The sequence below is a fragment of the Vidua chalybeata genome, chromosome 2, assembly GCF_026979565.1.
Source record: "Vidua chalybeata isolate OUT-0048 chromosome 2, bVidCha1 merged haplotype, whole genome shotgun sequence".
In the NCBI taxonomy this organism is placed as follows: Eukaryota; Metazoa; Chordata; class Aves; order Passeriformes; family Viduidae; genus Vidua; species Vidua chalybeata.
The window spans coordinates 16,475,359-16,502,577 of NC_071531.1; the positions used below are offsets into that span (position 1 = coordinate 16,475,359).

At 39.4% G+C, this 27,219-nt stretch overlaps 1 protein-coding gene across 1 annotated transcript in view; it reads right to left on the bottom strand.

The window, feature by feature from the left end:
* REPS2 (RALBP1 associated Eps domain containing 2) overlaps window positions 1–27,219 on the bottom strand; it is a 95,209-nt gene that overhangs the window by 12,242 nt on the left and 55,748 nt on the right. The window contains exons 12-14 of the mRNA XM_053935566.1: window positions 23,696–23,738; window positions 20,655–20,791; window positions 9,598–9,662 (exon numbers count right to left, since the gene is read on the bottom strand). Coding sequence (XP_053791541.1) covers window positions 9,598–9,662; window positions 20,655–20,791; window positions 23,696–23,738 — 245 coding nt within the window. The remainder of the gene's footprint in view (window positions 1–9,597; window positions 9,663–20,654; window positions 20,792–23,695; window positions 23,739–27,219) is intronic.

Sequence of the window (27,219 nt, forward strand, 5' to 3'; positions counted from 1 at the left end):
TAATATTTCCAGTATTTGAATATGAATATCTTAATTATTTAAAATTTTAATAACTACTGGATGCTAACATTTGAATTTTGAAAAGCTTTTTATATATTGAAGGGCTTCCTCTGTAAATGTAGATTTCTGGTGAAACAGAGTAAAATGGAAAAAAGCAATTTTTTTGTGCGTCTATAAAAATCAAAGACCTTTAAACATCCATTGAATGCAACAGAATATTTTCTTTATCAGCAAGCTGAATAGCCCATAACCTCCCTGATTTCTACAATAGGTTTTTATATATTTGAAAGAAATGAAGGCTCTAAGCACTGCTAACAGTAGCCTAGCAAAGTCCACAAGGGTTTCATGAATGATTTGGGGATGGCAAAGCTCAAATAATTAACAGAACCACACAGTAAGTTTGGGCCACATCAATTTGACAACCCATTCATTCATTTAGGGACAGCAAGAGTAAATCCAGCCCTTCAGTGAGATATGTAACACACATACTATACCTCATGGTATAGCTTTGCTGCACAACAGAACAGCGCCAGGGTTCAGGAAAGAGAGGTTTTAATTACCCTTTAGTGACAGGGAGCACTAGATACCTGCCTTAACCAGGCAGGCAGGCAGTTTCTAGTGCTCACAGTCTTGTTGGAGTCTACAGTAAACCTTGCATCAAATGCAAGAATATATTAACTTATTCCACAGAATGGAGAGGAAAAAAAAACCCGATCAACTCTATGTTATTTATGCATAGATAAAAAATGCAGCTTTTGAAGAACTAGTTTATTCCAACAGTGTAGAAGTAACTGAACAGATTGGTTTTCTATGATGTCAGTTTCAAATAATCAGAAACGTTGAAATCACGGTCAGATAAGGGACCTATACAGGAAAGAAAATAAAAAAAAAAAAAAACAGAACACAAACTTTTGCAGAAACATCCTTTTTTTTCCCTTTTTTTTTTTCTTTGTTTTAATGGTCTCATTTCAGGAAACTACTGTTTTAAACCAAAGGGAACTGGAAAGGAAAAGAAAGGGTAAACCTTGTGTTCTAGTGAAAGCAAATATAAATCACAGTGAAAATGTCAAAAAGGGTAAGATTTCAAGATTTGTCAGAGCAGGACATGTTTTGCGAGCTGGGTGCTGTGATGTGTCTGCCAGGGCCAGCCTGCAGCCCATGCTCAGGGCTGTGGTACCCGCTGGCTGCGGCTGGGTCACTGGGTTGGCCAGGTCTCCCTGCCAGGACATGCAGATGGCAAAGTTCGGCAGCCAGCGGTGCAGGGGCAGGTAAAAATAAAGAAATAGCTACATCCGACCAAAAAAAGAAAAAAAAAAAAAACAAAAAAAAAACCCAAAAAAAAAAAAAAAAAAAAAAAAAAAATCCCCTAGTTCTGGTGATGCAGCTCCTGCATAATGAATAAAACCAAGTGACTGCCGTGTCCCTAAACTGCCACCTAGTGGCACGTGGGACAGGACACTTCTGAGTGCTTGGCACATGCTTCGTGCATCCCTGCAAAGGTTTGCTGATGCAGCCGACCCAGCAAAGTCCTCTCTGAAAGGCTTTGTGAATATATCTGCAAGCTGATGCGTCCCCCCACGGTCCCCACACAGATTTTAAAGGAAAAAATAACTCCTGCTTTTTCTTTTGGCAGTGAAGGATTCTTCGCAGATTTCCTTCACTGATTTGGATGTGGGGTATTTGTAGCCTGTGGGTATTGGGCAGAGAGAGCCTGACTCAGCAGTACTCTGGTCCTCTAGTGGAGTACAGGAAAAGGATGTCCTTCAGAAGCAGCTGAAGTGAATTCCCTTTAGTTCTTCATCATTTTAATACCATGCTTAGCATAGTCTGCCCACAACTCATTCAGAAACATGGCAATAAATTACCTCCCTCCAATCACAGAAATGTCTTAAATTTTCACACATCTTGGCACAATTATTTTTGGGTTTAAATTCTTCACCATTGGTTTATTAAATATAAATTATGCATTATGGTCTTCCAAGGGAAACTCCATTTATGGTAGTGTAGAAGTGCTTCAATGGAGGGTGTCTCACATCCTGAAAATGCTGCTGTGCTGGCTGGTATGGCTGGGAATACATACAGGTTTACAGGAGATGGGCAAAGAATATCCTGGTCATCTGCATTGCTTATAGTGCATTGCAGAGTCTGCAGACCAGGCCTATGGGTATCTTGATTTTGGGAAGCAGGGTAAGAAACCACAGAAAATAGCAAGAGAGTGCTCTATTCCCAATCTCCTGAAGAGAATCTCTTTGCAGAGAGCAGTCCAGTTACATTAGCAGACAGTGTCTCCTGTTTCCTTAGCACGGTCTTGACTTTTCTAGGAATAGCCATACCCTTCTCATTCTTCCAGGCAGAAGGTAGAACTGGCCAACAAAGTTTCTGTGCAATGGCCACAGATAGAGCCCAAACTGCAGCCTATGGCCAAAATTGAGCATTAGAACAAATAACTCCTCATCGTTAAGAAGAGTATTAGGAGTTGCAAATGCTCATTATTTCATCGCATGATCCCTGACCAGCCATTGATAATCTCCTCACTGCTCCATGTGACAATACTTAACAGTACCTTTCTGCAAGAATACGTAATTCTCACTCAAGCACTGAGTGCTTCGAGAGCCTCAGATGAAAAATTTCATAACTGTAAGAGAACACAATATCTTAACAACTGGTTCTTCACTTACATTTCCAGTTCTTTCCAGTTCAGTGCTGGATTACATGTAGATTACACACCCACTTTTCAAGACAATGCGTAACTGATCTTCCAGAATAGAAGATCTACACCAAGCTTTCGTAATTTCTGTTACCTGATAGCCTTTTCTCAAGAGGTCAAGTATATATATTCAATCATTGCCACAATTCAATTTCGCCCACATTTATGCTCCAGGCTAACTTTACACATGGAAATAGTCCCATTGTAGTCACTGGTACTACTCACAGAAATGATATTCTCTTTGTGCATTCACTGGAGTAGCCCATAGTAATTACCTATATAGTGCCACTGCTTAGCTTTGCAAAAAAAGTGTTGAGAACAGCTTATCTGTAAGGAAAAGTAGGCTACTAAATATGCTTAACGCTCTGCATGTGCCCACTGCAATCTTCTATCATCTCTGCGTAAGTTCAATTAAGAGGTACTTTGCTCCTTTCTAAACACTCGTATTTTTGTGCTTAAAGCCAATTTCTGGGAAGTCAAGACATCTCAATTCCAGTTGCTGTGAGTCTCCTGCATCCCACACTGAATAATCAATTCTTTTTATTGCTTATTACAAAAACTGAAAATAATGAAATAGAAAAAAAGCCCCACAGGGATGCAAATGCAACAAGCTGCCACGGTCTTAGTGTGCTGCCTGCTTTCTCAGCACTGTGCAGCCCTGAAGTTTTGATAAGCTTTTTCTTTCCCTGAGCTATCTGAGGGCTGGTGATAAGGTTGAGGAGAAAAGCAGTAAATACAAACAAATTGCTGCAATGTTCAGCTCATTCACAAGGAAAGAATAGGACCCAGATGGAAGCATTAACAATCTGTTTTAATACTTCAACTTCCACAAAACCAGATTAACGTAAGCTAGAAAGGCATATGGGCATTCCACTAGAGATACAGGCATTGGGTTCTTAGCTTCTTTCTTTGTTGTTATGATAAATGTGAAGCCAAATTAAAAAATTGTTACAACACATTTTAATTAAGATACTCGCCTTCTTCCACTCTTCCAGAAACCTCTTTTGAAAGGATTTTACAGCATCCATCAACTATTCCTCAAATTCAATTTTAACTGTGCTACTTTCCACCACTTCTTAAATTGCAATTTATTTTCTCTGGCTGTCTTAGATTTAATACATAATTTTCATGAGAGGAAGATAATCCATTTGTATTATATTAAAGTGGCAGATGGCAAAATCTTTCATGTTATAGAAGACTTTCAGTTTCATTACTGTTACATGTTTCTTCAGTACCTATTGCACGGCTTATACAACATATGTTATTCTGCAGCCAAAACCATGGAGATAATTAAAAAAAAATCCCAACCTTTCCTTGCATGGCGGCTGTAAATGCAAGCTAAAATGTATTCCTTTCATTTAATATAAAATAGTTATTTGGGAGAGTACCACCATGTATAAAATTGCATGGTGCCAAAAGCAAAATCTTCACTTTTTTGCGGGGGTAATTTTTATTTATGTAACAGAAAAGTTCCTTCCTGTAAAATTCAAGGTGTCCTGCCAGCACTTGAAATTCCTCACATAATTTTACAGAATAAAGGAATGCCTGAGTATTTTCTCCAAACAACCTTGTAAGCAAGTCCGACCTCATCCTCCATGTGTCTCTGCTTAAGCCAAAGACACCAGTTGGGGGGGACACCTGGACCACCTCCCAGAACAGAGCCTGCACGTGGCCATCCTCCTCTGGAGACCCAGAGATCTCAGCAGGATGGATGCGAGTCCTTCCCCACCTCTTGGTCTCAGCATGGGCACGTGTAACTGATGGTTAAAAATCCAGCCTGAGCCACATTCGTGGCTCTCCACGGATTCAGCAGGACGTGGAGGTATGTTAGCAGACAACTTCTTGAAATGGGTCCCAGTTTTCACTTGCAATTCTGGATGATGAATGGCCAAAAAGCTTCAAGGAGCTATGAAGTATCAAGTAACATTTGGAGAGCACAACATTTCATATGTTAAAAAGACTAATATCTTTGCTTTCCAACACCACCAGGGGCTGTGACTGGGCAGGGTGACCCACCCATCACCCCTCGCAGTGCTTCATTTCCAGGATTTCACCAAATCAATAACATCTAACATCTAATGACGGCCACTGAACTGAGAGCTGAATTCTGAGCTCATGTAACACAGTGAGATTTTAATCTTCAGAGCTGCACTGTATTCAGGGTACTTGAATGTGATAATGTTAACAGCTGCCTACCTACTCTACTTCACTTGAATGCTTTGCCTTCAACCACAATTTTTTCAGTGCCTGCCAAAACTGCCAGCATGGAATCAGTGGGAAAAACACATCCCAAGGTCTCCAGAAATAAAAGTGCAGCACAAACCACTGTGAATTTACAAAACCAACAGGCTTAAAACTGTGACTCTGGGAAAAGAGACCAGGAACATCAGTTTTTTCAGCCAAGATACACAGAGTTTTCTTCCAGTCCCACTGTTTTCAAATTCCCTTATACAGCACAAGCAGTATTGAAGATACGCCTTCATTGTTGCACGGGAAAGTACTGAAATACAGTAATTTAAATAAAGGAACATTGATATAATTGGGCAACACTGCAGATAGTTAGCTGATGTTGGCTAAAATCCTAAAGTTATATTTGCTTTTCAGTGTTCATCCATAATTCCTATTAACATAAATAGGTTACTAAATCTCCCAGAGAAAACAGCTGTGGTAAATGACTTCTGCAGGTTTAAAAGCCAACAGTAATAAAATACTATTTTGTTTTCCATTTAAAAAATAACAACAGGGGCTTATATGAAATGTGCATACATGCTTGGCTCCAGCAAAACGTTATTCATGAGCACCCAATGTTATTTTCTATCTGAAATCTGTGTCACTGCAAATTAGCTGCATAGCTATTGACTTCCTACCATGATCCCTGCACCTCCATGCTACATAAATTTTCTCTGTACAGCCCTGGATCTGCACAAAAGTTTTGGGGCCACCTTGATGCCATTTCTCCTTGATGACTTCAGTTCACAATCAAGTTAGGAACACAGGATAAGGAAAACTTACCCAAGCCACTGAACCCCATTCTCTACAAGCCCAGAAAAAAAACACAGTAGGTATCTCCAAAAGCTGCAGGTTATCTTTTCTATATACTACAGCACGCCATGGGAAATAAGCAGAGGTAAGGCACTGCCAATATCCTAAGTCTGCAACAGCTTGTAGTATATTAAATATTAATGGCCAATAAAGTTGGAAAAACAATATGGATAAAATTATCCTTAAATCCAAGAAGCTACTGCAGACTTGCTAAATGTGAGATGTGCTACTAGAGATCACAGAAGGTGTCAGTGAAGTTACATACAGCCTTATGCACAAAATAACAACAACAAAAAAAAACCCTCTCATCTATGCATAAGTGCTTTTTCATACATAATCTTTCCAATAACTGTTTACAAAGTTGCGACAAAACTTGAATGACTTTTAATAGGAAAGCAGTATGAATTGATGAATCTAATACAAGAGTTCATTCTGCAATTCACAACATCTTACTGTAAACACCAACTAAAAATGGCTTGGGGTGCAGAGAGGTATGGGCTGGAATTTGGGTTAAAAGATCATGAACTGATGATAGTTATGTATCCACACTATTTAAACTGGCCTTTTGTCTATCTTTATTTATTCAGGTTATGTACAGTCACCATAGGGACCTCAGATAAAAGCATCACTGCATCAGAGAAGTGTCTGGTGAAAGCTCTGAAGAAACCTTAAGTACAGCTGATGGACTGATATGAAGTCAGTAAAATGCTGATTTTGGCAATGGAGACACATCCTGAGAAGGAACTACCATAGCCTTTTAGAGGCCATCAAGAAAAAAGAAACACAGCGTTAAATCCACCAGCTCAAAAAACTGTCATAGAAGTAAAAAGAGATGCAGTCACCACCTGTAAAGCTGTCTGCCCAGCAGAGGTGTGGAACAGCATGGGCTGGCAGCAGCAAGCTGAGCAGAGAAGCCAGCCCTGCTGCTATTTGCCATAAACTGGCCAGATCCTCACAGCATCCCAAGACTCAAGCCTGCCACAGTAAGCCTGTGCATCCCCTAAGCTGTGAAGTCATGGCCACAACAGCATCAGCTGTATCACCTTGTGCTCTGCTCACCCAGTGATACAGTCCTTGCCCTCATAATTCAGCTTCCTGGACTATGGAAGCAGAGTTGGATGTGGACATCACGGAGGAAATTTGTGATATGAGTAGAGATGTTTGGCACGCTCTGAATAACGAGTGATTCAGAAACTTACCAAGGCGGATTATCTTGGAGGTTCTGACAGGAAAAATAATGTTTTCCTAAAGGCTGAAATAAATTCTACTAAAAAGCACTGCAACATAGGAGCAAAGTCAAGGTGCCACTTCTATATTCTGCTTTCTATATTCTGGACTAGTGATCCACTGAAATGTAACACCTACCCCTGGGTACCTCTCTGTTATGCACTTTGGTCTTTACATCCCATGAGCCCTTTAATCTCACTCTGAAGAGCCAACTGGTTCAATCTGCTTCTCAGTCATCCATAGAAAACCATAGACCTCAGAAAGAAATTATATCCTTCTCCTCCTCCATCAACTGATTTCCAAAGCTGAGCCAAAATAACCATATCATGAGCATACTTATAAGGTGCACAGCCACCTGAAATATGCAGGGTTTGCTTCACTTCCAAGCTACATTTGTCATTAACAGTGCTTAACTGCAGGCATACAGCAAAATAACACTAAAGAATGATTTTCAATAACATTGTTGAAAAATAGGTTAAAACAGAAATTTAAGGAAAGTTTGGTAAATCTTGAAACAAGAAAAAGCTGAATATGCAATTTCAGCCTCATGGCTCTTTTTTTCTTCAGGTCTTGATCCTGTCTCAGCTTTGAAAACAGATCCCTCTCTAACTTCTCTGTGCTCTTTAAATCAGGGGCCCCACTGGACTATGGTAATCCATATGCTCACTATTGCTTATATGCTATTTGCAAAGGTCAGTTCAGCTGAATTATGACCCCATCACACATATTTCCCTACTCTCTGTTACCTTTATCACAGAAAGGCATGCTTGGAGAAAAAATAAACAATGTGATGAGCATGAAGTGTATTACATTTTCAAGAACTGGTTTTAGATAGAGTTTTGAGAGACATAAGTATAACAGTATTTTGATATTTGAGTCAATATCTTTAAATATAATCAGATATAAATTAAGTAAATGTAAGTGATACACGTTAGCAAAGCATCAGCTACATGTTCATTAGTGAGCAGAGAAATTACTCTTTTTTTTTTTTTTTTTCTTTCTTCCTTTTAGAAACCAGAATTTGTAATGGAGAGGATTGGATCAAAAATTTCACATGAGAATCTTATTGTGTTTATAATTTTAGGAAGGTCCTGTATTCTGCATGTCCCAGTGTAGGATGAGCATTTGGTTCAGTATTTGGTTAGGAAGCTGCTAGACATGCATAGACAAATTAAGTTGTCACTCCCCAAGGAAACGCAGCCTGATAACAGGACAAAAAATTGGACAATTAACAGAACCTTGCTTGAAACCAATGGTTTTGTTCCCTGAGAACAGGATTTGCTGTCTTTAGTGCTTTTCCCAATAGCAGCAAGAGGGCTTGCACTGCAAAAAGCCAGCACTGTGGGAAGCTGAAGGAGCGGCAGGAGGGCTGGCATAGGTTGCGGCAGTAACTGCTGCAGGCACACAACTGGGAGGTAAGGAGCTGTGCTGTGGGATCTGGGATTGGGAGGTAGGGAGCTGTGCTGTGGGATCTGGGATTGGGAGGTAGGGAACTGTGCTGTGGGATCTGGGGAAGCCAGAGGGAAAGGCTGCTCTCTGGGGAGTGTCAGACAAAGCAGTAATGTGATGGGGACACTAAGGGGTGTGTGCTGGTAGCAGCATGGCTAATGCCATCCTGACTGGGGAAACATGCAAGCTCAAACCAGAGTGTTCTACAGTCCTCAAGGCAGAAACTGCACTCAGTGCTAGCAAAGGATGGGGAGAAGGAGAGCACAACAAGCTGCTGATGGAGCTGTGTGTGGCAACAAGCCTCCAATCATTTCTATCATAAGCACTGTGCAGTAAGAGGTGTTCAACAGCCCACTCTTAAAGGGTAGATCCACAGCTCAAGTGATGACCATTCTGGCCTAAAGAAGGTATCTCACCAGCTTTTTGTATGTAAGGGCTGTCAGCTCCCCTGTGGATTTGTTTCCTATCATACACTTCATCTAAAGGAGTAATACATGAAGCATATTGCTGCCTAAGACTTAACACAGCCAACAACACAGAAAAATATTGCGATCCTCCATGATTTCCTGAAAGGTGAAGAATTATCTTGAAGCAGACATACACGATATTGTCAATTTGTTTTGTGCTGTAGTTGTGCCATGCTATAAAAAACAAAACCCAAAAACTCCCCCAAAATGCAAAATAAAAGCACACCACTAACGGTTTGAAAGTTAACAACATAACTGACATGGCATTCGCTTACTTTCAGCATTATTTTTTTAAGCCCATGGGTACAACACACACTTCCATGCCATGGTTCCCTTAGCAGATGCCCTCAGTGTTTTTAAAGCTCAAGAAGCAAATAGCAACAGCAGGTATCAAGCCCATGCCTTCAGGCATGAAACACATTTTAGTAGACTAACTTTCTTAGCCTTTTATTTACAGTTAGGTAAATAAAAGTTAGTGGGTGCATGTCAGCTTCACTGCAAAGAAGTTTAATTAGTCTGTAATTTGACTCTGCAATACACTGGCCAGATTGACACAGGAAGGAGGACATGGAACTCCAAAATGCAGATTTTCATTAACTTGGAAGCAAGAACAACTGCTGTGTCCAAGCCAACTGATGCTAACCACTGTGATGGTAACATAAATAAACAAATAACACACAGCAAAGAACTAAAGTTTGTCCATACCTGAGATACAGAAGGTCGAGGGGGCAGTGCAGGTGGTGGTGGGGGCAGCCAGCCAGACCTCACAGCTGAACAGTGGGAAAAGAAGAAGATGATGATGATAAAAAAACCCCATCCAAACAAAACCACTGTAATTTAATTCCAAATAAACCCAGAATTAATTCCCAGGATAAGTGGAAATTCCTCCTAGTGAAGAGGCAGTATTCAAGATTTAATAACAAAACCCAAACTTGATCTTTATTGAGCAAAAGCTTGTTTGAAATAACCTCATGAGTAGTGAATGAGTAGTGATTTAATTGCTGTAAACCCTCAAATGTTATGATAAAAAGCAGAGAAAGAAGCCAGTCAGCCACAAAATCTGTAGGTAAAGCAATCTGATTCCAGTTAAAGAAACCCAGAAACAGGGTCTACTTGTTCTTTGGACTTTGCTCTTTGTCATTAAAAATATTGCCCTTCTTAAAAGTGACACCCAATGTAGACACTAGCATTCACTCTGGATAAAACACACTCCCTGATAGAGTACAGCCTTAAAAAGAAATCATCTGCCATGGAATTAATAGAACAAAAGCCTAAATGAATCAAAAATAAATCCCATTTCTTTGGTTTTATATTTTGTATTTGCATGCTATTACTCAGTAGAGATATTTCAGAGGGAAGAGGAAGACAAATCCTAAAAGTTTGATCAAGCCCCTGTAAGACAACATCATGTCAGCTTTGAGTTTGAGCCAGCAAAAAGGAGGGTAATCATCATGTAGGTACAATGGAGTAATTTTTAGTTTTCTTAAAATACCTAAAAGAGACAAAACTAGAGGACAGATGATAGCTTCCAAAGGCAACTGTGAGGAGGCAGAGAGGAGGACTAGGCTGGCACAGAGACATCAACCAGGACTAACTGGGTTACCCTCCCCAACCTCCTGTTGCACTGAATGCTCAGCACTTGTTCTGGCAAAGACACCAGACAGCCCATCTTGCACTGGTGTACTTTTGTGTAACAAAAAAACCTCCAACAGTATTCAACTTAGAAATGCTCTTTAGCACAATAATGCTAAGCAGTCAATTACATTTATACACTTTCTATTTCCATACATATTTTAAAAAGACCACAAAGACCATTAAGAGCTGTCTTATAGCTTAGCCATTTACATATTTTATACATCAAATCTAAAAATGTCTATATGGCTGAAAATAAAAAGAAAAAAGATACTAACCATTACAGATAATTGTGACATGAGAGTACAACTGTGTGTGATAACATTGAGAACTGTCATATTGATTATTTACAGCTCCAAAGAGACTTATAATACACTGGTGGGTTTTTTCCATTTTCTGCTTCATCGTCTCTTGTATCTTATAAAATGTAGCCTAATATGACACACAATACCAAAGAGAGAGTTAAAGCAACTAAAACAGAACCAAAGTTATGCCAGGGAGCCACTAACACACCTACAGGTGTAAAGAGAGATTTGAAAAAACAGTCATCAGGATCCCTTCTCTTGCATTTAATTAGTTCTGTTTATAAGACCATTGCAATAACAGCATGATGTGGCAACTACATTCTCCATCTCTCCTGTGCAACTTTCTCACTCTCCTGTGATCTTTAGAAAGGAAGAAACCTTCATTTTCTTTAATCTGAACTTCAAGTTATTACTTCATTTAGCTGCGGACTGGCAGTGGCTTTGGCATTTACAGCTTGTGACAATATTTGAAAACAACACCTAGCTCAGACACCACATGTTGGAAAAGCATCTTCTGAAGTCACTGGACATACTGTGAAACTCCATGAGTCTCTTGGGATTTGGCCCACAAAATTCCAAAGGGAAAAGTAATTGTTCCATAAAATAGTCCAATGAAAAAAACACCCATCATGGCACAAAATAAGCCACTACACAAAACCTCCTTCTTCAGCTTTCAAAATGCAACATATAGGAATCTAGCATTAAAGAAGTTAGATGCTTACAGCATGTGCATTTGACCCAGTTTCTTTTTAATCCTAAAAATTCTAGCTTAAGCTACTCATGAAATATTCATAGAATTCCTGCTGTTGCAGAAGATCTTTGGCCTGTTGTTAGAGGGAAATCATGCTTATGTGAGCACAATTACCAGTGAAAGTTAGCTGACTTTGGAGGACTTGTAACAACCTACAAAGAAACCCCCAGGCCTCAGCCTTCTCTGGTGCTACTATCCTAAAAGAGGGCAGCATGAACAGACACTCGTGGGTTTTCGTGTGCTGTGGCAGGTGACTCATACTATCCAGCTGTTCCCAAACAGCCTGGAATAGGGCTCTTCTCTCCTTCCTGGGACAGTGCCTGGCACAGATCAGCTCTTGCTGTCAGAGGTAGCAGCACCACTTATCTCAGAGGAAACACAAAAAGAGGGGAAGATCTGTTTCCAAAATAAAAGCAAGTACCCTGGGGCCGAGCAGCAAACAGACAAATAAACAAATGTGCTTGCAGGTGTACACCTCAGAGTTTGGAGAAGCTGATGTCCCTGATCTTTGAACACAAGTCTTCACCCTGTGCAGAAGCCCAGGGAGCTGGATGGGCCTTGCACAGGTCCTCTTGCTATTGAGCAACTTGCTGGCATTCAAACCAGGCTGAGTCACAGAATTGTGGAACAGCCTGGGCTGGAAGGGACCTTAGAGATCAGCTCAATCCAACCCTCCTGTCACAAGCAGAGACATTTTCCCCTAGACCAGACTGCTCAAAGCCCCATCATATAAGGCAAATCCTACGGAGAGCACTGTGGAAAGCCCATGCAGGTACCAGTAAAACAGATTTAAGTATCCATATCAGATGTATTCTGACAGCATTTTCATGCACTAGTCACTCCCACAAAGATAGTGTTTTCAGTTCAAAAATCATGGCTCTTTACTTAGCATGCTTACATTTTAAGACGGATTATCTGCATGGAAACTTTCCAACACCACTTTTCTGCCCTATTTTGGCAACCACAAAGGTCTGATAGTACTAACATGACACCACAGCAGATTAAAAAAACAGGTTTTCCAATCTGAAGGTAGATTAATATTTTAAAACAAACAGCAGGCTGCAATTGTATACCCTGAGAACTGGTCATGCCATCTTATCTGACCACTTTGCCTCCAGCCTCCCTAGCAGACAACACCACTCAGCACTTAATCATTATTTGTGGCAGTGAAAAATGACAATCCTAGGAACCACTCAGATAACTCCTTTACTTATTTGACGTAGGAAGAAAAGATGAAGGAAAAATAGAAGTTGTAACAGCCCACATAAACCTGTGGAAGTAGGTCTTTAAGTTACCAGATATAGCAGCAGTGGAGAATCCCAAAACTAGGATGAATGAATCTGGGCCCACGGGATCCTTTAGAGCAATATAAGAGCAAGGTGCTGTACTTCTCTTACCCAATGACAGTCACTTAAGCTCTTGGCTTTCAGTATTGAAAAAAAAACTGCCACAATACACTGAGCTTCTGGATGCCTGCTATTTTTGAAAATTAATACTGGAACAGCAGCATATAAAACTACATTTCATGAAATATTTCCATGTCAGATATTTAATAATATTAATTCCCTACATCTGGATGACATCTTTGTTTTAGATGTCTATCACCTTAGCTTCAAAATCACCTCAGACAAGTTAAATTTTGGATGGAAAAAATGTACACCCTTGTTCCCATCTGAATTGAACACACAAGTAAGCAGTCTCCTGAAAGAAGGGAAGGGTGCATTTCCTGGGTCAAGGGCCATTTTGTACCTTGCAGACCAAACTGAAACGAAATCCTGCCTATCCAAGGAGACTGACCTCATCTCAAGTCAAAAGAGAGTCTGGCTGATGTATTTGGCATTTTTCAAGTGGATGCTACAGTACTGTTGGATCAAAGGAGAGGCTGGTTGCATGGTAGATTTCCATCAGTTTATGCTGCTTCAAAGTCCTGAGCTCCCAGAGCAGGTTTAACAAAACACCAACCAATTAAATTTATCAGTAAGCAAAGGGAGTACGATACTGCAGTCAGCTCAAAAAGATAAGCTAACAGAATGAATTATTCTTCTACTACTATTCTATTCCCAAGTACCTAAGGCTTTGGTTCCTCAGGAAAGCCAGCATTTTCACCCTTCCACTGTTCTTGAGAGGTTTTTGAGATACTTTTCCTGCTTCTGTTGCCAAAGGCAGAGCACAGAGAAGTTCTGTGTCTAAGCTGGTTTCTGTTTACCTCCTTACTGAACTTCTATTCTTGTTCAGAGAAATTAGTACTTGGTTATCCCCTAACATCGACAACATTCTTTGCACAAATTCATTTATTTACATTCCTGACAGCAGCATTACTGTGATTGTGAAATAACCATTTCTCAAGATATCTGATTTATTAATTCTCACTGCTATGTCAAAAAAAAAAAAAAAAAAAAAAAACACCAAAAAAAACCAAACCCACACCAAAACCCAAAAAAAAAAACCCAACAAAAAAACAAAACACCAAAAAACCCAAACAAACAAACAAACAAAACCCTGTAAAGCTGTAGCCAGGAATATAAATTTAATAAAGGATTATAGTAAGGTGGTTGTGAAATACCACTGATCCAGGGATCTGTTTCAATAATTCTTGCTAATGTCTCCTTGGAAGGTAATAGCATTGCAAAAAAAAAAAAAACCCACCTGTTTTAGACTCCTGACATTAACTTTGTTACCAGGTTTGTAGAAATGCTGTAGAAATCATTGCCACTGGCAGAATGACCTCTCTTCTCACAGTTAGTTTTGGGAGCCTGCTCAGCTGGCAGTCACAGCAAATGATGCACACACTGATATTAGAGACACACACTCTTGTTACAGGTCTGTTTCAATGCTAACTATAGAGAACGTTATTTGTACCTTAAGTGAGTGGAAAATTACCCATGTACTTTCCAAGTAATTAGGAAAAGATATAGCCAGGCCTTAAGTAATTAATGTTTTTGCACTATCAATTCACAGGTGTGACCATTTAGAACATTGTGTTCTAATGTATCTGGTGGGTCACTTCCGAATCAAACAAGCAAAATATCATTAGAGGATTTTTTATTATGTCTGGTTTTAATCTCCTATCCATTCATTTCAGCATGTGTTAAGAAATTCTGTAAAACAGATTTTTTTTTAACATCTGTTTTCTGGTTTAAGTCATATATCCACATCTGTATTTTTACCTCCCTATCCCTCATTTTCCTTAAACCATTTTATTTTCTAGTTACTGGTTTTTCTACCCTTTCCTTTTCTACCCTTTTCTTTTCTATCTGGGACTGTTTCCCCCTCCTCCCTTTGCCCTTAAACAAAACTATCCAAGATTTTGTTCTGTCTCACTTCATGTTTAGCTTCATTCTCCACCCACAGGGAGGCACAGTCCCTCTACCTACCTCCTACAGATCCATGTTGCCACAACTTCTTCCCCCCGGAGACCTGGGGGCAGAGCTGGAGGTTCCAGCACTGGCCATCTGTGACCACTTCCAATGTGCACACACTCAGAAAGGGCACATGGGAGCCAGGAAGAGCAGGGGGCTACCAGTCATCACCCCTCTGGTCCCTCCTGTAGCTCACAGACTTCCTGGGGACATCTGCATCTCCAGGGTCTTCCTCACAAGGGAAGTACCTTGATCCCTGTTCCACATGAGACACAACAGATCCTATCTTGTTGAACCTATAAAGCTGTTCCATGATGGATGAACATTTTTTCACAGAACAGAGTAACTCCCATGGGATCATGAAAAAGATCAGTGGGGCTGGTAGGGCTAGTCAAGAACATTTCAACCTTCACAGTTTTCTGTAGAAGAGCTTTTGGATTAAAATTTAATTTTTAACAACCTGCAACAGGATGAAAATAGACTGTAAATCATTCCTCAATCCCTGAAAGAGCTAAGCTTAGATAAATGGGAAAATATAATTTTTTAAAAGTTCAATTCATTCACATAAATTTTTAAAAAAGCAGCTACACTTGAAAGGCAGGTAAGATTCACCCCAGTAAAGTACTGTCCAGACTCAGCCCTTAGAGATATATACAGAAATCTAAAAATGCAAAAATACGTTACCCCATCAGATTCCTGTTATGTAATAACTATTCATCCATATATATTCTCACTATTTTCTCCTTCTTATTTAACCTTAATTATGTTCTTGTCCAGTTGGATAAAGAAGTTACACAGTTGTAAACCTATAAATCCTTCATAAAAAATTGTAAAAGGCTGACAGGCACAAAATGCTTCCATTCAAATCAGAAGGAAGACATGAATATTTTATTCAGAATAAGCTCAGTTCAGTAATCAAATATATTCTGAAAGGGAGTAAGACTAGAAAAAAACAACAGCTCCAGTATCAGATCAGGGCCTGAGTCCCAAAAGAAAAAAAATTATTTTCTGATTCAAGAAAGTATTTTTGCAGCAATTATTTTTAAAATGTACTTCATAGAGAAAAATACAAATAGCAGCTCAATTTGTGTTCTCTGTGCTCTACATACAGGACATTTTTAATTCAAATTTGTCACAACTCTTACAACCAGTCACTCACATGACTCTACACTCCTCACTCAATTAAGTTTGCAATATTAGCGCTCTTGTACCCTATGCAAACAATAATTTGTGAAATGCCATATTTGGTGAGGGTATTTGCCATTATCTCGTCTCTAAAATAAAAGTCCTTCAGAATTTTCATCTTCTTAATTTAATGTTCAATGGTCTGATTAATAAACACAGCAGTAACACATAAGAGAGTACAGTATTACAACACAAACAAAACCCCAAGAAAGTAGCTGGATTTTATTAAATCAGGACTAATGTAAGAGCAACGAGAGGAGGGAATCCTCAAAATTAATGACTTAATTAAATTCAGCCTTAAAATAAGAACATTATTTTTCTAAGTTCCCCCTTGTCACTTCAGCTTTCAAATAAAATTTTTAAGAAATCTGTACTTTTGGTAACACAAAAACATAACTGCACCAGCCATTAATAGCTCATCTTTAGCAAATACATCTTTCAGACAGCTAACCTCAATGGGCACAGACATTTCCTAGCAAATACAATTAAGGATAAAAGAATACAGAAGATAATACAGTAATCATGCTTATCTAGGTTAAGTTTTGCAGGCTTTTTTGTATTCAGTTACATGTACAAAAGGGAAAGTCACTTGCATTTGGCTCACTCAGCTAAAAAGACAATCTAGCTGAAAAAATATTCCTGAAAACAACTGGGACAACAGTATTATGGTTACTGTTTGGGTTTGTTTGTATCAAAACATCCATGACCCCACAGCAACAATAATTTTAATTCTCAAAATCCCCTTTCCAGCACAGTTATGAACTCTTTCATTTTACATGTAGACTTAAAACCATTTAGAAATACAAAGAATTCAACTTAGGTGAACATGTAGGTGAAGGAATACAGGAGTGATGTGGGGACACACTTATATCACTGATGGGAATGCTGATGCACACCAATAAATTCTATTCCCTTGTTCCTTTCCTGTGAGCACCAAATTAGAACAAACAGGACGTTTTCTTGTCTGGCAGCCATCGCTAAGCCCAGCAGTCCTAAGTACAGTTTACAGATCTGACTGTAGTCAGGAAAACATCATTTGTGACAGAAAATACTGCACTTGCAATAAAATGCTTGCTGTGTTTCCACCTGATCTAGGGTGGAACTTAACACCTCACATTTTAAAAGGGAGAAAAATCCCCAGAATACTAGCCCTTTGTTGCTGGTTGAAACCAGCACCCCAGAAACAGAGAATCCAAGTTACAGTGAGTGTTTCCTTAAAAGCCTATGTAAAAAATGGTGCCTGCATTCCACATGTTCTTCACCACAGGGACAGCCACAGCAGGAGGTGAGTTTCCAAAGCAAATGAGTGCTGAAAATCTCCAGTCAAAACTTCATTTGTAAATAGTTATATGGCTGTTTTGTTCAATCTGGTTTCAGATAACACAAAACTATGCTGTTTATGACAAGCTTGTCATTTAATCAAAGCAAATTCTCTTTTCCTAACAAGTATCCTTTGTTCAACAGAACTGTTAATTAAAAGTAGTTATGTGACTCAGAAATGAAACTAAATGGGAAATAAAATGTATTTAAGAGCGAACTGTATGAATCCAATAAGACTCAGACTGTTGTCACTGCCCAGAAGTAAATTCTTTATTGGCTGTCATGGGTAGCAAACAGAACTGAACAAAACAGAAGACAATGGATGTATTTTCAGGTTTTAATACTCAAACTGACTTGTCCCAGCCCCGGAGTCCCCCCAAGGCAGACTCTTAGCTTACTGCTGCTGTTGAGGCTAGAAGGTGGCTGGGGCTCTGCTGTAGGATCTCTGGGCTCTGAGCTGCCCCAGTTTTGGCCTCCTCAATACCCAGGTCTTACTCTGGGAGCTCTTGACTTGTATCTGACTAGAGACTGGGCTAGGGGAAAAATGAAGAAGTAAACTAGGTCATGTATGCATTTAAAATGACATTTTTGTTTCTACTTAAAACCTGCTGTTGTCCTTCCAGGAATGCATAAACTCTAGCCAAGTATTTTCTTAACATGAACACAGGCCAAATGCCAGAGATTACACATTCAACAAAAAGAAATACATTGAGAATGCAGCAGCATTCTCTAACATAAAGACTACATGAATAAAAACAGAAGAGATTTCTGTCTCTTAACAGAAATTCATTTGAATATTTCAGAAAGGGTGCTTTTCAATAAGTTCTCATGCTTTTTTATGTCTGTCCTGGTTAACACTTGTTGCAGCAACCCAGAGAAGTGCAGCTATGAAGGTGCCTTCTTCCAGTCCAGTTACCTCCCAGTGCAACAGTTGTAAAGCACATTTCTATGGCTAATCCATTGCTGGACATCCCAGCCATCACAGATAAATATTCTGTGTGTATACTGGCTAGGAGAAATGCATAATAAGATGATGACAAACATGATATAGCAGCAGTAAATGAAGAACAAAAAACAAACAAAAAAAATCCAGTGCCCATAACAGGGATTCACCACAGTCTTAACTGAATTTACTTGAAGTATTTTTCTTTTTCTGCCTTTTAAACTTGAAATAAACAAAACAAATACCTCAAAGCACAGATGGCTTTACAATTGAAGAAATTATACCTATAAGATCAACATGACCCATGTGGAATTGAAAAAAAAACTCAGTACTGCTGAGCATTCATTTGTGGGTCTGGAATCAGATTAGCCACCGATCTCCCCAAACTACAATTATTTCTGAACTAGAATTAGTAGGACAAAAACTAATGCACTGAAATAGGATTATTCTAGTCATGCTACATATACACAGAAGTATAGAATACCCTGAGTTGGGAAGGACCCACCAGGATAATCAAATCCAACTCCTGGCCCTGCACAGGACACCCCAACAGTCCCACCATGTGCCTGAGGGCATTGTCCACGTCCTTCTTGAACTCAGGGCTGGTGCTATGACCGCTTCCCTGGGGAGACTGTTCCAGTGCCCAGCCACCCTCTGGGTGAAGAACCTTTTCCCTTTTCCTGATATCCAACCTAAACCTCTCCTGACACAACTTCAGGCCATTCCCTTGAGTCCTGTCACTGTCACCACAGAGAAGCGATCAGTGCCTGCCCCTCCACTTCCCCTCACAAGAAAGTTGCAGACAGCAAAGATGCCTCCCCTCAGTCTCCTCTTCTCCAGGCTGGACAGATCAAGCCACCTCAGCTGCTCCTCATACAGCTTCACCTCCGGACCCTTCATCATCTTTGTAGCCCTCCTGAACACTCTCTAATGGCTTCATGTCTTTTTTATAATGTGGTACTCAAAACTGCACACAGTTTGTTAACTTCTCCAAAAGAAACCACTTTGTGACTTTCAAAATTAACTACTGCAAAAGCAAGATGTACATTTTCATTCACAGAATGACTTCAAGAATTTACATTCTTCTTTCATTTGTGTTCCAAGCGAAATTTAAACCCAAGTTTATTTCTTTCCAGTTTCCTTCCAGTTATACTTGTTATCTGGATTCCAAGAAGATTTGCTGCAGTAGAAAATGTGCACTTGGCTCTGTTTGGGTTTTATTTTGATGTATAACAAAATCAAAATTAGAGGCACCAGATCCCTCAACAGGAACAAAGTTAAGGAATTACTCCGCTGTGTAAGGCAAAAAAAAAAAAAAAAAAAAAAAAAAAAAAAAAAAAAGTTTATTCCTATTGAGTTTCAGAGACCAGCACACATAGCAGGACTCTTGAATTCTCTCTAGTGTTTGCACAAAAAAGTCACATATAGCAGGAGGTAAAACTCTTTTCTACTCCAAGAACCACATTAGAGAGCCCAGTTAAACATTCCTTGACACAGGCAAACCTTGGCTTTCTTCTGAAGCATAAGCATGACTGTGTTTAAGCTGGTCCTTGAGTCAGGTGATTGGTGTGCAGCACACAAACCCCTGGTCTGCTTCAAGGACACTGCTGAAGCTCAGCCACGCTGGCTGACTGCTGCCCTGAACAAACAGCTCCTCTTCCCACTTCAAGGCAAGAGGCACACTCGAAGGGTAGCGTGCTGAAAAGCCGTTTTCTTTCAGTTCACCCCAGCTACTAGTCTACATTTTCTTTCTCTCCCCTCAACATGCACCCATGTCAAAAGAAATCACCTTTTTTTTTTTTATTCAGAGTGGCTTCTGATTGTTCTCAGGCATATGTTAGACTTTAACATCAAAAATGTTTGCTTTCTTTCTCCCAGTTTAAACATTAAGGGTTTTCTTCCTGCTTCTGAACTACAAAAAATAAATAGTAATAAAAATCAATTATACTGTAGTTACTGATAAGAGTTGTCTCAACAGCCAGACTAGTTATACAGTCAGTGATGACAGACTACCATATGTTAAGCTTCCCATCACTGTGCCAGAAAACATTATAATCACCTTAATTATAGAAACAGTGATTTTTCCCCTCAGTGACAATGTAACACAAGCAAGTGCACGAGCAGAACTCCTGTTCTGCAGTGCATTACTGTCTGCAGCAAAGGCCAGCATATGCACATATTGCTAAGCATTTCTGCAAACAGATCAAGTTGCCAAGCATGCAGCTAACCTGAATGGTCTCAGAAGGAGCAAAGAAAGCAAACTTTACCTTGTGTGTTCTGCTGAAATATTTTGTTCAGATCCAAAGAGGAAGCTCTGGAATGTGATTTTTGTGGCCTTGGAGGTGGAGTAGGGGGCTCTTCTCCCTTTTTCATAGCATCTTCTATTGATGTGCTAGAATAAGACCTAAGGAAAAACATGTTGGGGAAAAGCAGAAAATATTTTATTTCAAAAATTAATTTTAAACAACTAACAGTGAATAGTACTTAAAAATACACTGACCAGAAGTCAGGTTCATGGTGGAAATTCCTTGCCCTAATGACTAAGAGCTCCCTCTTATAACACAGATTTATTTGGCAACAGAGGGACCTAAGCATGTGGAGAAAGGAATGAGTCATGCTTACAGGGCTAGTATTTTTTAAGGCTTTTTGTAACACAGCTTGAGGCCTTCTTATGTAACTTTGCCAGCAGGATAATTGTAGCAACTATTTTGAATAAACCAAAGTAAAATTCCCCACATACACCCCTTGGAGTTTCTGTTGCCTTTCCCAACTGCAAGGGTAGTGTTTATACAGGTTTATTCAACCTACCTCTTGCAAGTATGCATTTCGTAATTTGTGATATTCTCACTAGTAGAATAAATTTTTAACTATTAGAATAAATTTTCCACAGGAAACAGTCACCAAATTCCACAAAATCCAGAAAAACTGAATGGCTCCAAAGTGACTACAACTGGTCAAATACATGGCTCAGTATCTCTTTCCAGGTCCTCCCACAGCATATTAATCCCAATGTGGTATGGCGAATTTGCTAAGAATTTTGATTTTGCCGAATACTGTCCAATTTTTTTCAGCTGTTGCAGTTATGTATGCAGTTAGAAAAACTAAAACGAAGCAAGACCAAGACTCTGTTCAAAATGAGCACTGGCAATGTGAGACTTACTGTAACACATATTGCATGTCAGGGCAAGACCAAAAGCACATTCGGGTAAAACAGAAGTAACTCCCACTAATGACAAATGGACCATTTTTTTTTTTTTTTGCCAAACAGGTTCCTAATATCCAGTGCCAGCTGTCCAGTTAAGAGAATATTGAGCAACATCCTGTTACCCTCACTCTCCAGGTCCAAGTTTGTCCTTTTATGAGCCACTTCACACAACTACTCCTAAAAAGCTCATGGAGAGTCTCTTGTCTCCCTGCTTTACCTCATAAAACTTTGCAAGACATCTTTTTTGCCACTCCATTATGAATTCCATATAAAACCAACACTTTTACTCCTTTTAATCCAACATCTTCAATTCAAGATCTTCTTTAGGGAGAGGTTTATCAGGATTTGATATTCCTGCTCCCCCAGTTTTCTGATCTAAAACTTTTCTCCTATTCAGTCCTTCTTTTGCTTTTTCTAGAACTACTCTTTTTTTTCTTCACAAATAAACAAATTTCTAACCAAACTTATGTATCTCCCCAGCTGGGGTTACGTGTCATCATCACAGATTTAATAATAAAAATGCGTATCATTTGGATTGTTACAACGACATGCTACATCCTGTTTCCAAGTCAATAACTCACATTTAGTAAACAGTACATGCACACAGACAGCTTTCCCAACAGTCCCACAGTTTTTCTTAAAGGAGCCTGAATCACTGATTTACTTCATCCTCTTGTTCTGGTTCTGCTAGAGACAAGACTTCCTGATTTACTTTTTTCTCTAAGAGGAAAAGTCAGAGTCTTCTTCACCCTCTGAATTTTTAGGACCCACCAGAGGAGCCACCAACAATTCTACTTGTTCATTATTACTACCAAGTTTACCAGAATTACTTTTCACACTACAATTTCTTTCACTGTTTTTATTTATTTTCTCAGTTACTGAATATATTCCAATCTGTTTTTGAAGTCCATTAATACACATTTTTTCCTAATATCCCAATCATTCTTCAAAGAAAAATAAATCACTCTATGGTATTTTATCCCATTTCCAACAAGCACAGCAGATCAGAGTTCAAGGATGTGCTCAAGCATCTTTAGTCTCAACTTCTGCATTGAAGCAGTGACATCCAGTCAGATGTGAGAGAGCCACATGTGACAGAGTAGTCACATTCAAGTGACTTTTTCTGAGCTTGTTTAAGCATTTAGTGTTCTATGTATTTGTGCACATTTTTTGCATATTTGCAATTTAGTAACACAGCAAGAAAATTTAAAACTCTGCAGAAACGAAAAAGCTTTGGCTAGCAGCAGAAAAACAGCACACAAGGCACTTCAGCCTTCCCGAATATAGGTCCTAAGAACAGAGGATTTCAACCCTCAATCACCATGCTTATAGCTGATCCTCTCTTACTAGCAGGCTTTGACAAGACTGTAAGCAGACAGCTTCTGATTATACTCTCATTACCCAAGCAAAAAATCCCAAGCAGAGCCCTCTAACTAGCACCAAAAATAAAAAGTTTAAGGTGAATTAACAATATGGCTTTACACCAATAGGTGACAACCAACCCAAGATGTAATCCATTTATATAAAATGTTTTCTGGCACAGGTTTCCCTTTTCTTTCAAACATCCAAATTCAGCAGGTGTCACTTTCAGCACACAACAGTCCTGAAGTCCTTCCATCACACAGCAATCAACCACAGCCGAGCACATGGATGCTAATAAAAGAATTCACTCACCCACAGCCAAGAGCTGAGCTACTACTGCTGTTTCTGTGGGAATGTGCAGTGCCTCCCTCCATTTGAAATCACCGTGCAGGTTGCAAGAGCACAGAACTGCTGAGGATGTTCCCTGCAATGGGGTGGTCCCAGCTGTCCTGCCACAACACTCCTGGGGCTGGGCTGGAGGCAGTCACCACCCTGACAAGGCAGCAGGGCTGGGCAGATAGGCAAAACTTCCAGCATCTTATGACCAGAGATCATGGGGCCCTAGCGCAGTATTTGTGTAGGGTCTATAGCTTACAGATTCCTTCTGGTAAATCTGTCTGATCTGAGCTGTACTTCCAGCACAACACCAATTAAAAAAAAAATCCAACACCAGTTCAGATGCCTTGTATCTAACACCAGAGGAACATATGCCTTTTCCTGAAACAGAAGTGAAAGCAGTACCTGGATCGTGGTCTGGCTCTGAGTGCATTAGGTTCTTGAGCAACTGGAATAGAAAAGAAAAAAGAACCGCTAAAACATCATATTTTAAATAAATGTCTTTAGCTTCAAAATCAGTGTCCATTAAACATGTGAGTGTTGCAAATGTGGATGTGAGAGTACACTCATCTCACATGAGCAATGGGGATTGATTTTCACTTCTCCTTCCCCTTTGTTTTTGTAGTGTGTGAATGTCCTAAGAATTCAAAAGCCAACAGGTAGTGAGAGCTTCACCTTTTTAATTTGGTTACCAGAACACAGGAAGAGCAATAGGTCTGGTAGCTCTGACCTGTAGTCATGGATGTAGCTGTGATACAGCAATGTAATGAATAACAAACTTTTTATAGAAAACATCTTGTTCTTAGTCCAGGTATCTATTACTTGTCTGCTTCCAAAAGCATGAAGGTTTATGTGCTTCTGAAATACTTTAACTAATTAGTATAAATGTACATCACCCATAACAAAATACTAACATGTCATGTTGAGACTGTTTTGACCTTGGGAATGAAAGGTATTTGAATGAAGAAAGCTTTTAAGTCTAAATGTTGATCAAACACTTTTCCATTAATGTAAAAATGTGTTTCTGTTATTTGGATGAATTCCAAATATCCTGCCACATGCAGGTTTTATGTAATAGGAGAACAACAGTGCTGAATTATCATCTCTAGGTAATTCCTTGAGGTTGTTCCTTGCTTTACATTGTGTTTTCTGTTACTCTCCTTACTAGAATCAGATAATTTTGAGAAAACATATCTGCATGATTGCTTTCAAATTCATCCCACTGAGATATCCTCAAGGTATTACAGCAGCATCAGTGATCCCAGGGCACATACAAAGTGAATCCTTGTATTTTTCTCAGTCTACTAATCAAGGTACAACACTCAAGAGAAACAAAGTAGGTTGGGGAAAAAAAAATAATTGTCAGAATTTCTAGCTCTCTTCAGATATATGCCTACTTTCAAGTCAGACATTTATCACCAGCTACTACAGAGCATTTATCATCAGCTACTACAGAGCACTACCTGAGAATACAATGGATCCTCCAAACCACAGAGTGGGAGCTGCCTGAGGCAGCAGCTGGCAAATACTGAGCTTTTAATGGCTTGCACTGTACTACTGCACAGACCATCCATAGGAGGCTTTAGGCTCACAGAAGACAAGTAGCAGCATATGGCACATGTACAGCCACACAACAGCTCTTCCTAAAAGAAACTGCTTTTAGGATCATGCTGAGCTAGATGGTGTTTTGGATAGAATAAACCCCACTGCAGCTGCTAGTGACCTCTTATAAACCAAGTTCTAGGAGATTGTCATCACCAAACTGGTTCACAGTCATTCCAGATTTCTCTGCAACAAACTCTTTCTAGCAGCTAAAGAAGGGAGAGGGAATTAATATTAAAATATGCAGTGGTGATAATCCTCCTCCCTCTCTCTGTGTCAAACTCCCAGAGGATACAACTTCAGACACTGCTTCCCTACAGCCATATGACCCAATTTTCCAATGCTGAAATTGCTGATTATTAAATTACATGCACAATTATTAAATATGCCACTTAGAAATAAGAAGTATAAATCCTTTCCAAGCTAAACCATTTTAGTTTAAGTTTAAGAATCTTCAAATTTTCCTTTTCTTATGGAGACTGTAATTCTATTCATACTTCTTTTAGAAAGCCTTTCATATAAAAAACCTGTAGATAAAACTGACATTCAAACTCTCCAAGGACATCCTGTTGAGGTAAACAGGAAAGCACATAAGCAAGAGAGAATTCCAAAACGACTACTAATAAAAAATGATAGCAATAGAATGCTACTACCAAGGATTTTCTTTTTAAGCTTTTGAAAAACTAGGAAGTTCAAGGCTAAAATTACAGAATACCCAGACTTAGCTTTCTTTTCAAAATCAGTAGTATAATACAAAAAATACTATGAAGCAGGTAGTTTATTATTAGGACATACAAATAATTGTGGCAGGATTTCCAAGAAATGTGCAGCTATTTTGGTACATTCAGTGTGTGCACACTTCATGCCTGAAGAGCAGGTATAAACCTGACATGACAAAATCATTCAAGATGATACAGAACTATTTATCCAGTTCACAAATTTTCCATATTTTTACTGCTATGGTTACACAAGCCTAACTTTCATGAAATGGGTACGTTAAACCTGTTGAGTAAATAATTTATGTTGATTATTCAAAAGTTTGTACAATTCCTGGAGTAGTAGAGCCTGACGGACTGAGCAGCTTGGTTCTGCAGTAATTAAAGAGGCTGTAATTAAAGTTCCTGGTTTGGGTGTTGAGCTGCTCCAACAGCCCTCTTGCAAGACAACTTCATTTTAACATTTTGAAGGATGCTGATTTGGTAACTTTTAACTGTGGTCTAACATCTTACACTCAACAGCTGCCTCCTTGTTTTACAGGCTTAAGATCAGGTGGAAAAATTGTGCTGAAAAAGGTAAAAGGCTAAAGAAAAAAAAACAAAGCATTCCCCACTAGTCAACATCAACAACTTATCTCTTATTGGTCATTTAGAGAGAAATGTACAATTTAAACGCTTGAAAATGTGGCCCTCAATCCTTTAAAAGGCTAAGGTCAACAATGCTCCTGCACTTAGGAGTCTAAGTAAACTGGCCAGATATTCAGAATGCTGAGTTTATAAAATTCTTACTGATTTCATATTTCCAGACCTTCTGATGGCAAATAAAACTTTCACAGACTATCATCTTTCCTGAGTTTACATAAACACCCTAAATGAATAACCAAAGAAGCATGCAGAATTTCTCCCACTTCACCCCAACTGAGTTTTCATGCTGGAGGTTAATGATTACAATGACCTTTCAGAATGGTAACTGATTCTGAAACAACCACTCAATTACTGTGCTGCATCTATTCAGCTGGATAGATAAACATTTTTACTTTTCACACCAGTTGTAGCATGCAACCTGAGAATGTGCTGGCTCAAATCCTTAATGAGCAGCACAGCAAGAGTGGAACCCTGCAGGGACAGGAGCCACAACAATGGAGTGAAATTCTGCCACTGTCCCCCTTGGTATACAAACACAGCAACACTGTTGGAGGAGTGCAGCAGCATGGGGACGACCTCCCTGACCAGGAGATGAAAGATACAGGGGAAGGAGATGTGGAGATGGCAGTAAGTGTTTTTCCTAAATGTACTAAAGACAGATTGCTGAACTGAAATTAAAACTCCCTTGTGCTCCTGGGCAAAACCAGGGGGAACAGAAAGTCATGCAACCACCCTCCCCTTTCCCTGAAAGGGATGTGCAAGAGTGTGTGTAGAGGAGAAGCAGCAATCTTTTGAGAATAGAAGCTGAAGATAGCAAATCTGGCAGCTGCCAAGTGTTTGGGAAGAGGCCAGGAAAAAAAGTTTTGGGAAATGAAGCATGCAGCTGTTGAGCAGCCATGAATAAATCGAGCTGTAAGACAAAATTGCTGTGACAGACGTGTGGGGTCCATTTTCTTAATCAAGGAT